At 39.9% G+C, this 14,629-nt stretch overlaps 1 protein-coding gene across 1 annotated transcript; it reads right to left on the bottom strand.

Annotated features, from left to right (window-relative positions):
• Positions 1–1,327: 1,327 nt before the first annotated feature.
• On the bottom strand, positions 1,328–13,521 carry apobec2a (apolipoprotein B mRNA editing enzyme, catalytic polypeptide-like 2a). The gene is made up of 4 exons (XM_031875901.1): positions 13,156–13,521; positions 6,453–6,677; positions 5,253–5,561; positions 1,328–1,804 (listed from the first exon to the last, which is right to left on the bottom strand). Exons 1-3 carry the CDS (start codon positions 13,383–13,385, stop codon positions 5,258–5,260), a joined length of 759 nt encoding a protein of 252 aa, XP_031731761.1. The 5' UTR covers positions 13,386–13,521; the 3' UTR covers positions 1,328–1,804; positions 5,253–5,257.
• Between the last annotated feature and the right edge of the window lie 1,108 nt (positions 13,522–14,629).

A 14,629-nucleotide genomic window follows, 5' to 3' on the forward strand; every position in this document is an offset into this window, starting at 1 on the left:
TGCCACTCCCCCGGAAAAAATGGCAGCTCCTGTCATATACGGTAGTCTAATGCGCTTGCGCATATACTGGGGGTTATACAGGAGCTTCCGGAAATGCATGTAAAGTGAGACACACAGTGATCCATTAAAAGCAGCTGAGCAAACTAAGAAGCCTCTATTGCATTAATGTACAGCTCCCTTCCTCAGAGATCCACTGATGAAGGAGGCTATTAGTTAGATTAGCGTTTTATAGGGAGAGAGTTCTTCCACATCACCAAGATCCGTTATCGCATCATGATGACTTCCTATACGAGCGCTATCCATTCTGCCCACAAGAAATCATTTATTTACAGACCTTCTGGAGCATACATTGAACACCACACGCTGCAGCCGAGCATTGATGTCTCACACACTGGATGCAGCCTTGAGCTGTTCTGCGAGTGGTACATTTTTGTACAGTGTTGGCGATGCGGAGAACATGGGGAAAGCCGCTGCATGCCGTGCTGTTCGTAAAGTTTATTTGGCGCTTAATAAACTTATGGATGTGTTCATTACATTACCATGGCACATATTGTACTGACTCAGCATTCTGAGTAATGTGTGTGTGTTAGTGTTTACTTGCTCCCATGTCCTCTTGATGGCTGTGTTGCATACATGAGGGTTAAAGCAGTCATAATGATATGGCAGTGTTATTAGTACACCAGCATATCATTACTGTAGAACATGATGAAGGTGGACTCATGATAAGAATAGAGAGAATCACACACTATTTATCTTCACTGCTTCAGTTGATTGAATGTCTGATGATGAATAATACACACACACACACTGATCCGCCCATACACAGATTCACACACACATATTCAAACTGCTAGTTCTATATGGTAATCTACACATACATGTATATACACATATATAGTACATGATACATAAGCGCATACAGTACATATATCCTCATATTAATGAGTATCAGTAGATACTCTTTGGGCTTGTTTTTATCTTATTGTGAAAGAGTTGAGATCATTATTGTCGCTATAGATCTCATTGGATGATGCATTCATTAAGCCTACTGCCAGCAGCTCATTTAAAGACATATCATCTGATTGATTGGGGTGATGAGGCATTAAAATGAGCCGATACATTTCCCAACACTTACGCATTTAACTTGTCTGTGATATTTTGCGTGCTTCTTGTCTAGCCTTCGCAGCGGTGGCGGTGTTATATTTTGCCGTGATTATGGTCTTGAATTCCTTATATGCGTTCATGATCATCTCCTGCTCGTCAGCGGAGTAAAAAGAGGCTCTTTCTTTGACTTTATTTGCCATTGTACTGTTAGAAAATCATGGTTTCGGTGATCAACGCTTCCCCCTTTTGAAGTAGGACGGGCACGCGCAATTATCCTGATCCTGATCATCTGGTTCAAATTAAAGAGACTGTTTGAGTGGATCAGCCTTGGAGAAACCGAGATAGCCTGACATCAATCATCTGGTTAATTTAGGCTGGCTAATAGGACATTTGATCGACTTAGCTGAACCACGTACGAGGAACGGGGCCCTGGACAACCCCAGAGGACACCAGATGTGAGGGTTTACTATCAGATGTGGTTCGGAGGGTTTTTCACCATGACACATGAGATCTGATCACAGCATTGATAAACACACAAAGAGAACACACTCATACACACTGAGCTTCTACTCTCACAGATCCATCTGCACTTTGAATCAGTGTCACTATCAATCATCAACAATAATATGAATGTCAACATGAATCATTTGTAAAGAAGTGATGATGTTGATCGAGGGTGCACACCTTCCCAACCGGATTCCTGTGTCAACAGAGAGAAAAAGAGAGTTATGCGTTTTCAAAAAGCACTGTATCTATATGTATTACAATACACTGGTCAAATGCCCAACTTCATTTATGCAAATATTTAATCAAAAATAAAAAAGCAGATTCCATCATTATCATTAAAAGAAAAAAAGCTCCCTCAATAAAGCAAATATTCTAAGAAGTGACCATGCCTTTCATCTTAGAGTCATACATACACTCAGTATTAAACATGCTTTCACTTCATTCTTCAGTATCATTAAATAATCATATTCCTGACCTCATTCTTTTCTTTTTATGGTAAGAAAGGAAGTAAATTAAACAACATATTTTCTCTTGTCATAAGAAAAAGGAAAATGAAAACCTGTTGACTGATTACTTTTTGTTGACAAAATGAACATTACCAAAGTGCACCACAGTCATGTGTGTAAAGCCAGGGGAGAAACACCTTCCAGAAGTACCAACTCTCCTCCCTGACAAACACTGTGGACTTGTTCCAGAGGCGTTCGTAAGACCAAACATGTCCAGATAAGGATAAGGATGTTTATTGTCATTGTAAAAACATACACCGAAATTAAGTTGGCGACTCATCAGTCAGTACAGCAGCAACATTAAAAAAGTGTATAAAAACATTAAGACAAGACGATTTAAAACAAGACATTAAATAAATATACACAATATAAAACAAGATAAAGCACAGGCATTAATGGCTTCAAAGTGAAAAATGTGCTTAGTTAAAGTGACGTGTTATTGACTATATTTGTTTCACCGCAGCACTGTCCGGTGTGAGCTGGGTGGGGTGGTGGGTGGGATGGAGGAAACCGCTCTGGGGAAGAAGCTGTTCCTCAGCCTGTTAGTCCGGGTTTTGATGGTCCTGTATCTCCTTCCTGATGGTCGTGGAACAAACAGAGAGTGACCCGGGTGTTTGATGTCTTTACAGATGTTTCTGGCCTTCTTCTGGAGGCGGCCAGCATACACAGTGTCCAGGTCAGGCAGGGTAACTCCCACAATCATCTGTGCTGCTTTAACCACACGGGCCAGGTACCTCCTGTTCTCTGCTGTGCATCTGGCATACCACACAGTAAAGCACTGACACAGGATGCTTTCGATCACACTTCTGTAGAAGGCCAGCTTGTTTTAGCTTCCTCAGGAAGAAGAGCCTCTGCCAGGTGTGATGGGTTCAGGGACCATGTGAGGTCTTCAGTAATCTGGAGCCCCAGGAATTTGATGCTGTCCAAATGAGCTAGAGACTTCCAAATGAATCAGGAAATCAGCTCTAATAGATCTGCTAGGAACGCAGTAAGTTTGATAAAGGCATATGACGAGGGCCATCAATGTTTTCGTTATTTGCCAGAGCAAATAAGTCTGCACACAACCGACTCAATGGTCTTTAGCTCTTGTTGTCACACAGATACCATTTTGCAAGCCAACAAGGTGAGTACACCCCTCCCACAGCTTACTAATGAACTCCTCTTTCTACAGTCATTAAGGACATCAACTACATCTTGCCACGATGTCTGTCCATACACAGTGTATGAGGCGAGTCTGACCATTCTTCTTCTCGTTAGAGCAGAATGTGGAAGCAGCTACTCTCATGCTGTGATCCCATGAAGATCTACCAGTACATTGTTTTTGTCTTTGAGTGCCTGAGTATGTCCTCAATTGCATGTGGATCCACTTCAATTCGTCATCATCTCAGTCTCTAGGAGCTCTATTCTAATCACACGAGTAGAACAACCAGTGCGAGGAGGTAGGTCTCAAAGCTCACTTTGTAGTTTTGGTTGATGTCTGTGCTACAGCAAGTGGTAAGTAGGACTGAAACTCAGGACTTTCACCCAGAAGACAGCTGTTCATGTCCCATCTGAAGTTAAAGTCAAAGCTGACTTATTTTGTCACATTAGTCATGTGACTCCTTAATACTGTTAGTACTGTGAGTCATTTGAGTTTCTACTTATGTGAGTCGTTACGCATTCAAGTTAATGTCAACCACACTCTTTCCTAACCCTTACTACGCCGTTTTGTTGCCTAAATCTAATTTCCTGTGAAAAGTGAGATTGATTTGGAAACATTGGAGCGCCGTCTCTGGCGCTAGAGGGGTAACTCGGGCATCATAGATTGAAGTTTAGGGCCACTGACCAAGCCTTGGTATTTGATGAGTTGGGAGTGTGAGTGTGTTGGCTGCATACTTACATCACTCAATCACTCATCACGTATCATATATAATCACATTATGGCCCCATAAGTCTACAATATATGACCTCATGTAGCTCAAAATGCATCTCATAATAAAGATAAGCTGCCGTACCAAGCTAAAGAAGAGAAAGAAGATGGGATTAGAGAAAGAAAAGAACATATAAAGGCTATGAAAAAACTAATTTAGATGATATTCAACATAAAAAAGCACAACAATAATCCATTTAAGATGAGCACAAACTAGGTATCTGATAAATCACAGAGAGCATCTCATGTTGCCACTTCTAGCTGGAAGGCTGACACATTCAATTCCACCATATCTGTGTCCTTTCACCTTTGACTAAGACTGCTCCCACACAATAAAACTAAACCTGTGCAACAAATGAGTGTGATTGTTTCAGCATGGCTCTGTTAGCAGCTGCATATAGCTACATCATGATACATTACCAAACTATTACTGCTGAGCAGACTCGATTTATAACCAGATTCATTTATTAATGACTCTGATTATAACTGGCTGGTTACTGATAATTAATAAATTCAAATGCATGCAGAATACTACCGGCTTGGCAACAATTTGAGTTCAAGAAGGATTTAAGTAACTGAACTCGACTGGCCTGTAAAGAAACCAAGGAGCTACATGTCTCAGCTGATTTCAATCAGTTGTTTTTATATTCAATGATTTATGATCTCCAGGGAGTAGAAATAACGTTTTGTCTCCATTTAATTAGAATCTCTATAGTTAAGTTATAATCACTACTCGACACAACACAGGGCTGACACACACAGGGCGGCAGTGTTTGACGTAGGAATGAGAACGGGCTGCACACTGTGCTGCACACCGTGCTTATTGGCTGAGGGTAACAACCCAACATGGGCTCCAAGAGCTCTTTACTGATGTCCAGATGAGTCCTGAACACAGGACAATAAGAAGAACAGAGAGAGTACAGGCAGAGGGCCGGGTCTCTGTGCAGACACCACCGCACACTTCTAGTGGGCCACAAGGGATGATTGAGAGTATTATTTTTGTATCAGTCTATACAGTTTGAGGAAATTGTTGTTAGACAATAAGACACAATAATGATCAATCATGAAGTAGAGCAAAAAGAAGAGCATTGGAGTGTATATTAGCCACCTGGTTAAGATAACCATGTAATCACAAGGTCCACAGTTCAATGGTTTGGACCTTCGTTGCATGTTTGACCTTTCTTCACATAGACTGCCTGTATCCCTACCGTCACTATCACACTTACTGTGGTCACTGTAGAATGTCAGCCAGCTTCTCCTGGTAGTACTCATAGTTTTCTTTGCAGTCCTCCCACAGGTTCAGAGGTTCTTCTTCATTCTCCACAAATGTATCCCAGGTGTAGGAGAAGTCTAGAGGCTTCATCACTCTCAGCTTACAGCCAGCAGCGTGCATGGCCTTCAGTCCGGCCTGGATCTCTGTTTCCTCCCACTCAAACAGCCGAGCAGCAAAGATGCTCAGCTTGATGTTTTTCCTGGCCTTCAACACTTCAGCTATCTTTGCTGCACAAGCAGAGCATGGACTGGAAGACACATACCTGAAATGAACAGAATGAAGAGAAACGTTTTTTCATTTCACATATCTCTGAATATAATTGTATCAGTGCATTATTAGCATAATCATTTTCAGATGTGATTTAATTTGTGGACATAGAACTTTTAATTTTTGTGTACAAGTATGGAGCTAAAAGGGGCATGCAACCAATTGTACATGACATGGTCAGTTCACACTGAAGGAGAGAACTGAAACCTGAGAGCACATCTGCTTTAAACATTTCACATCTGGAAGTAGCCTACTCAAACTTGACCTTGTTTTTCCATGACTTTTCACATTAGTTTTTATTTCTCTAGAATTAGAGGAATGATGCAGTTACTTTGGCATTTGATCGATTGTTGAGTTTCTGACATGTCAACATAAAACGATTATTTTAAGTCCCCAAAAAATAAGATCTGAATTGCAATTGATAGTGCTGTATGTATAACAACAGACACATAGTATAATATGGGGAATTCATCTGGCTATAATAACTTATTGTGTATTTCATAATAAAATGAACTAAAGGAAAAAAAATTTCTGCTGATCGTTTGAAGTTCTTATTTTCTCTGTAAAAACATAAACATACTGAATCTGGAACATACAATATAAAGTTAAAATAAAATTAAAATTTGACATTTGTCAGTATAACGTTTAGGAGATTGTTGTGATGTATATTTGACCAGAACTCAAAAATGCATGTTAGGTTTATTTTTGCATTTAAGAACATACAAGCATCTATACGAGTGCAAGTGACAACACTTTCAAAATTGTCATGGAAACAATATTTTCAGACGTGACAAAAAAATACTGTCCAGACTGAAAATGAGTCATCTTTGAATGAGCTACATTTTCTATGTCACATACCATCTGACAGTTTAAGAGAGGTATGTACCAGGTGATTGTGTATCTGAGTGAAGGATCGTAGTTGGGGATGCAATGTATGAAGAAGGCCTCCTCAGCATGCGACCCCGTATGCTCATCCTCCAAATAGCCCCTCAGTAGCCCATCAGCTGTGTTCCCCAAATCTACCAGGTAACACAGGAAGGTCTTGTTGCGTCCCGAGGAGTATTCCACGTTCTTGAACTGGAACTTAAATGCGAAAGGATCAATCCGGTCCCTGTGTAAAACAGAATAAATGAAAGAAACATTGTTATGTTAGTTTCATATTCTAAAATGATGCGAAACCAATAGGAGACTGTTTCTTTATTATCTCTGCCAGGAGATCATGAGATTGGTTGCGTCTCTGTGTGTGTGTGTGCATCTGTGAGTGACTGAGTATGCACCTGTGTCTGTCCACAGCTAATCTCGTATTCTGTTGCAGCAAACTGCATAATGTTTTCGGTGTCCAGTTATGGTTGCATTGACTTCGCTAGTGATGCCGGTGCAAGCCCACAGCATTCACATTAGAGATCTATTTCTGGAAGTATCCTACTGAGCTTTTGTTTAGACCAATGTAAACAATGTATTATCTTAAATTGCAGGAGGCCATGTCTAGCACACACTGAAGTGCTATGAATCTGTTCTACAGCTGATCTCTTTATGAAGGTCATCCTTCCAAGCTGATTTCAATTGTTCCATAGTTGTTGTACTTGTCAACTAAGACAGTTTCTTATATATATTTGATATACCTCTATTACTGTCAGGATCTCGCCGAAGTATCGGTTCCATTTGAGACTAGTTTGGAGAGTTAGCATGATGGATTACTGTGTTTAACAAAGTTCTGCACTTGCAGTTATTTAATGATTTTTTAAAATCTGCTCAAATTATGGAAATACCTGATACATAAATATTTAAAATGAGGGCGCATAAGAGTGATTTTCAATGAGAGGACTTTGGAGGGAACCAACCTGCCATTCATAATATTTTCAGACCTGGGACCAAATCTTGAGTGTAAGAGAAACTACTGGATTTTCTAATGATGCAGGGTTTACAGTGGCTAGGACTGAGAGTACCATAGTTTAGGAGAAGAGGGGGAGCAATATGCCCTTTCTATGTTTAGCAATAAAGGAGGTTGTTTGGTAGCCAGTAGGTCATCATCCTTATATTACATACCCAATATTAAAGGTGAAAATTTGGCAACCCCACCCCTCCTGCTGATTTGGGTCTCTGTGAGAGTGCCTTCCCTATTCTGGGTATTCTTTTATTCCAATCGGAATGTTATCTATGCTGCCAAAAAAACATCTTTTTTTCATGTATGTTGGAATACATTGGTACAAACAAATAATTTCGAGAGGATGGTCTTTTTAACAATATATTAATTTGGCTTGCTAAAGATATGGGCATATGGGACCATCTCTGCAGATGATTTTAAGAAATTCTTCTTGTAAAGACCTGCACATTTTTAGTAACATTCAATCCTTTATATTTAAACTGGATTGAAACTTTACGGGATCATTTTCAAAAGAATGTTGATCAGCCATAACATTAATTGGGAACAATATACTTTATGTTATGTTAAGCTTCTATCCTGATGTCCAAATACACTTAAAACAGAATTCATCACGGGAACTGACTTAGAGTGGCAACGCATCATTCGCCATGAAAAAGAAGCTGATGGTTGAGTGGCTTGGGATGCTCAAAAAGTCATGGAACTTTGTACATGTGTCATAAGTGATGGGAAGACATATTTTGTATGGGTTCTTGGCTTGGTTGTTGTAAATTGTCTCCATAGCGCCCCCTACAATAATTCAAAAGAGCAGCCCCAGTACTACATTACAGGTAAATGTATGAAACTTGGTAGGCACATGTATCCCATGGATACTTAAAAGAAAGTCTCTTGGGACCATGCTCCAAACCATACCGCAAATCAGCCATTTCGATTTTTGTGTAATTTTTCCGTAGATTTTAGCCTATTTCTAGTTGCGATACTTTAATGAACTCCTCCTAGGGACTTTGTCAGATCCACTTTAAATTTTGTCAGTACAATGTCAAGACCGTTGTGATTAAAAGTTATGAAAAGCTTTACGTTTGACGCAATGGTTTAGCCCTAGCGGGCGGCTACTTTAAGTGATTCACCATGAAAACAGCTGATGTAACTCAGCTGGACTTGTTCCAAACGGTCCCAAACTTCACATGCTTGATAACACTCATGGCCTGAGGATGACTACAAGCTAATTTTCACTAATACTCACAGCGCCACCTGCTGGCTAAAGGAAATCTGCATTTTGTGATGAACACCATCCGATTTATACATGAATTTTACACAATGTGGTTTACATTTGATATAGAGCTACATAATGCATCTTTGCACGTGTTCTGTTGCGCCAGGCAGCGGATACAGGAAGCATCGGACTATTTGCAAATCATCATTTCCAGCATCAGGCGGTCCACGCAGGATTAAAAATCTCTCACTCGCGGGCGCGCTGTCTGACGGTCGCGGACGTTCTCGGACGCGCAGGCCGGAGTCCCGCCGGCACCCCCGACGTGCGGGAGGATGCGAGGGCCCGTTCATCGCTGCTCGCAGCTTTAATTGGGGCCTGAGCAACCGACAACGTTGGGCCAGCGAAGGCCCTATTGGAATTCAAAGGATTATTATTAGGGCCCAAGCACCGACGAAGGAAAAAACAAAAAAGGGATTTGCAAAAAACTAATTTGGCTCGTTATTTGACTTTGGTTCTGTCGTTTTTTTGTTTTTGGATTCAGACAACAAAAAGGGAAATACGACTCTGCTTTTCCATTTTTGGTTTAAAATGAAAAACGAGAAAACCATGGTATTTCTGTATTTTCGACTAAACGGTAAAAAAGACCATCAAAACGTACACCGATCCAGATCCAAGAATGTTTGCCTGTTGTGTGTTCAGCCTGGAATGAAGTTTCGTTCCGTGTGTCCGTCGTACTGCTTCTGGGTCCTTTCCACACCCGTTACACATACTGCTGAGCTGCATGGCAAATTAATCTTCAGGTTCCCAGCTTTCAGATGATGTACTTCTATGTGGCATATACTGTTGACCTGCTGTCTCCCCCTAAAAGAGACTAGTTGAGTTGCCATTGCAAAGAACGGTGACCGCTTTAATTTTCTTTTAAAACTAGTCAACGCTGGCAACACTTAATTTTCTATTCTACTCTCTATGGTAGGTTCAGCTCAGTTTTTAAGTCATTTTTTATTATTTATTTTACATTTTTATTTTAATTTCTATTAGTTTTAGTCATATGTAAGATGACACAGTGTCAACAATATAATAAAACATGTTGGACAAGAATACAGGCATGTTCAGCAATATGAGCACTAGTCATAAAATATCAAATAATATCAGATTAAAATCTAAGAAAGATAAGGTAACTGTCACGAATTCCACTTAATCTTAGATTGTTTTCATCCTGCCTGCCTGTTTATTTAACTCTCTGGGTAATCGTAATATTTTATGCATTTCCTTGTTTAACATAAGCAAAGACAGAGTTGATTGGTAACATCATCTTTAGTAATAGTTCCCCTGTACTAAATAATTTAGTAATTAATGAGTTATCTGTAGAATAGAAGTGTATAGTATCTATATGTTGTGTTATGTCGTTGGATTATTGTATGTATTAATGCAAGTATTGTTTTTCATTCCATCATTGGCCACCACAACAAATTTAGTAGCAGATCTGAAGAGCAAACTCTAGGATTTGAAAAAGTAGTTGGTAGCTTGTATAGAATTCTATTATTGATCTTAGTATCTGTTTTAACTTCTCAGGTCAGCCAGCAACATGAGAGGACGGCTAGCCAACATAGCCAACAGGCAGAAAAGCAACCCGGCAGAAAAGAAGTGATGTGAATAAAGAGGAACCAGCAACACAAGATCGCTACAAGAAACAACTGAAACCAAAGGAGGTGCTTGTGCTAAGAAATGATTAGCCCGAAAGAAAGAGAGCAACTCCAGACATAAGCGTGTACTAGACCATGATATGTTCCCCTCTCTCAAAAGACTTGTTTAAGTTGCACTGACAATGCCAGTCCATAGCTGCAGTTGAGTGAATGCATTGAGTCTACACACCAAATGATATTGTCAATGGGTCAGAAAAGACTGTATAACCAGCTGTTAGGAGTGGCAGGTTATGTACATGTTTTTCCAAACTAAAGGGCCTAAATTCTGACTCTCCCATCCACAAAGAAGTAATGGTGGGAATATAGCAAAACAGTTCCATAACAATTAGTAATATCAAGGCAGGCATGTACATGATAGTCTTAATTCATGTCAGTGTCTTGCAGCTGCCTACACAATCTATGTATTTTTTAAGTTGGTAATATTTTGTCAACATTGGGGTAAAACAGATAACACAGTGAACATACTCCATCAAAAGTTAAAGTCCTGCATTTAGAAGCTTGAAGGTAATACAAAGAACTTTCATTTTGTGTTGATTGTGGCGAGCTCTGTGGACAAAAGGGTTAGTGTTTCAGAGCACCAGACTCCCTTTAGAAAACATCTCATGTTACTGCAGCAGGGTCTGACAGTCTGCCCCTCTCAGTCCTGGTTCTGGTTCTCCCGTGCCTCCCTTCCCTCAAGAGGGGCCAGCAATACAGCCTGGGCCTCCAGCAGCGTGGTGTTGGTGTTGGCTCCCACAAGGACTGGTGTAGCAGCGAGGCAAAACTCTACCCGTGGCTGGAGGAGGAGATGTTGTTGCCCTACGCTGAGTTGTCTTCCTACCTCGGGAGCTAAGCCGGATCTGGCACAGATGATGACCATTAAGAATAACTATATAGAAATAGACAATCTTATGTCTGATAGTCTTGTTCCTTATGTAGGTCATATAGAGGCATCAGTATAAACTTGAGACTGTTTCAGAACCAGTTCACTTTTTTGAATTTACTTTAAGTAAAAGTATGCAAATATTATCATCAAAATGTTTTTGCAGTACTTAAAGAAGCTGTATTTTCATTTAGATTATGAATATAGCAGCAACCAACTATCATCTATGCAGTAATCTCACTGTCTCTCTCTCTGTCTCTGGAGAGCTCTGCTATTAGTGCATTTTACAACCTTTATAACCCAATGATTTACAAGAGGGCTATCATGTATTCGTACTGGGATGACAACTTTCAAATCCAAGCTAAAGACCAATCTGTTCACCATTGCTTGGAATTACTGTTCTTTTGAAATCTCATGTATCTATTGTGTTTCATTGTTTTTATTCTGTGTGCTCTTGTTTGCTTGCTTTTATTGTAAACTGTAAAGCACTCTAGGTATAGAATGTCGCCAGCTATTATCAATTGAGGAACGTGAATGGAGGGCTGTCCCAAAAGTCATGAGTTTTGTCAAACGAAACTTTTTTTTTAGAAAAACTCATGATCTCGAGAAAGAGGTTAAGTTAGCAACACTGAGGAGCAGAGGAGTCACACAAAGGCAGAACCAATGAAAGTAGCTGGCTTACAAGATCAGACAATAATAAGATCATTTTTGCCAGCCCAACTTGTAGATCAGCATTACTAGGAATTCATTACAATACATTATATTTGAATATATTGCTCGCTTTTCCACTAATGGCCTGAATAAGTCGCTAGTCGCTTTTTAGAAATTAAGTCGTTCAGAGGGTCTGAAAAGTTGCTTAATCTAGCTAGAACGTTTCCAAGTTGGTAACACCGGCCAAACTTTCCTGAGGAGTAGAAGTAGGTCAGCCTCCAGCAACACAGAGACTGAGAGCAAAGAGCTACCATACTGTGAAGTGTCACGCCCTCATCCCTTCTGCATTCTAAAAACAAGAAAATAGCATCTGTTTTAACAGTATTTTTTCTTACTGTAATTAAGTCAACTATTTTTTAAAGTGGGTTAGGGTTAGTCACTCTGTTCGTGTTGACCTCAACATGCCACAACTGTCACTCAAAAAGCACAATATATGCAACAAATGATATGTATTATGGAAATAGTCGGCTGTGTAGAATACATTGAAGTGATAGACTTCAATACATACAAATACAATACATACATATACAATGCATTGAAGTGATAGACTTGTTCCCAGATTACAAAACTGCAAAAATAAGACCAAACGGATTTTCCATGGAAGCAGCTAGATGGGAAATCATACAACACACTCATGTTAGTGAGACTCTACTAAACAACATAAATCATGCTTGTAAATTCGAACTCTATTAAACCAGGTTTTTCCTCAACACTCAAGCATCTAATGAAGCTGATTTGCCGTGTAAAAGCAAAACGTTTGTATGGCTTTTATTTTAAAGTGTGCTAAGTAGGAGTTTTTTGTAGGTTTCTAATTAAAGTTAGAGGTTGGTCTTAATATACATTTGGATATGTAATAACTGCATTATAACAACCTGCAAAACAACGTCTCTATCATTACGGACATTTCATTGGGTTTATCACATTATCACTTGGCAAAGTACGTTTCAAATGTTTCCACCATGGGAATGTAAAGGTTAAGATTCACTTTTTAATGGCAGGCAGTTCACTCAAGTCAACTCTGATTGGTTGTCAGTGCAATCATGTGGGATTAGTGGATCCTCTCTATCCTCTCACCATTGTCAGCACAATGAAAGGCATCTTCAGCAAAAGAGAAACTTTGGAAATAAAGCACATGTAGAATGAGGTAACTCAGCCATGCTCATCCTTGACTCTGTCTATGAAACCGTTTATTGAACCATACTTTTTGATATGACCTACCCTTGGATGATTTCAAATGGAGGTAGTTCCATTGGCTCAACCTGAAGATCTCCATCCTGACTGCTAGCTACTGCACCATCAGAGGCTGCCGCCTCAGCTGAAGGGACTTCTCCGTTATCCGCTGCACGCTCTCCTCCATCTTTCATTTTCTGTACATCCTTGGTCAATTCAGCAGACACTTCTTCTTTTCTCTCTTTTCTTCTCGTTAGCGAATTACCTTTGTCAGCCATGGTGAAAGTATGATTGTCTAGAGAATCTGTAGGTTCAGAAAATCTATGTGTAAAGAATTAAAAGTGGAAAAGACAATATGTAAATATGATATGTAAAGAAAGACAAGGAGGGAAAGAAAGAAGACCTGAAACTAAACAGACTTAACAGAAGACAAGCAGAAAGGATAAGGGACCAAATGAGGGGGAGGAGTGGAAGAGTAGAGAGAGAGAGAGAGAGAGAGAGAGAGAGAGGAATGCTAGGATTAGACCATACAGTTCATAGGTTTGTCCATAAATCAGGCTGATATGAACACTTTGTTACTTATCTGTTAGATGTCTCACTGAGAAAATGTATCTACTGTGGTGAGGAAAAACTTTATTCAGATATAATGAAACCAGCAAAAACAAATGCAAAGCTTTTAGTTGCGTCTATCCAACCAAATGTTTTATTCTGATAGCATTCAAAGCATCAGCTGATGGGTGATTTAACAGGCTTTCAGAAGGCAACACTTGATCATATACGTATATTGTTTTTTGGCACATAATGTATAAGATTTAAGGCTACTGACTCAGCATATAGTTCTGTCTATAAGCATCTTAAATCTAAAAATGGCATATCGGCACTGGCCTTTAAAGGCTCATATGGGTCAAACCATGGTAGATACACACAGGCAGCTGCAGCTACCAGACCAAGCAGGTCTATTTACAGATCCTGAGGGTGGGGGAGGAAGTGTCCCAGCTCTTCAGTTCGAACACAGCGTGTGTGCTTATGTGCATTTTGACAGACTGAGACTGCAGCTGATTTTGTCTACTGATACACAAGACACACATATGTCTGCAGTGTGGGGAATAAGCTGCGTACAGTTATTCTGGATAAAAGGCTAATGCAATAGGCTGAATGCAGCTTAATAAGCATTGTATGACAGCATGCATGATGGCCGAAGTGTGTTAGTATCTCAGATATGTAACTGCACAGTGTGGACTGAATAACGGGATCAGTATAGGTGCCAGCTGGCCAAGAAAAGGCTAGCTTGAGTCCACATTTGGTATTCTCATTAGAAGGCTCTCTGTTAGATGGTGGTAGAACATCTATTTAAAAAAGAAAGAGTGTAAGAGAGACTGCCGTTATCAGCTGTATTTAGACTGTAGCTTAGGCTGTATGTCTGTCAAAGCAATCAGGTTATGCAGGAAATCAAACAAAATGCTCATGATGAGCATCCTGATTTCTGAAAGTGTTCTCTCTCACTATGGACCAATAGCACCTC

Source organism: Anarrhichthys ocellatus, unplaced genomic scaffold (genome assembly GCF_004355925.1).
Source record: "Anarrhichthys ocellatus isolate YVR2014 unplaced genomic scaffold, GSC_Weel_1.0 scaffold99, whole genome shotgun sequence".
In the NCBI taxonomy this organism is placed as follows: Eukaryota; Metazoa; Chordata; class Actinopteri; order Perciformes; family Anarhichadidae; genus Anarrhichthys; species Anarrhichthys ocellatus.

Excerpts from the sequence above, each read along its gene's own strand:
- apobec2a (XM_031875901.1), bottom strand. The coding sequence starts at position 13,385 with ATGGCTGACAAAGGTAATTCGCTAACGAGAAGAAAAGAGAGAAAAGAA. Across the intron at positions 6,678-13,155 it reads CCATTTGAAATCATCCAAGG|GGACCGGATTGATCCTTTCG; the intron begins GTAGGTCATATC and ends TGTTTTACACAG. Across the intron at positions 5,562-6,452 it reads CTCAGATACACAATCACCTG|GTATGTGTCTTCCAGTCCAT; the intron begins GTACATACCTCT and ends TGTTCATTTCAG.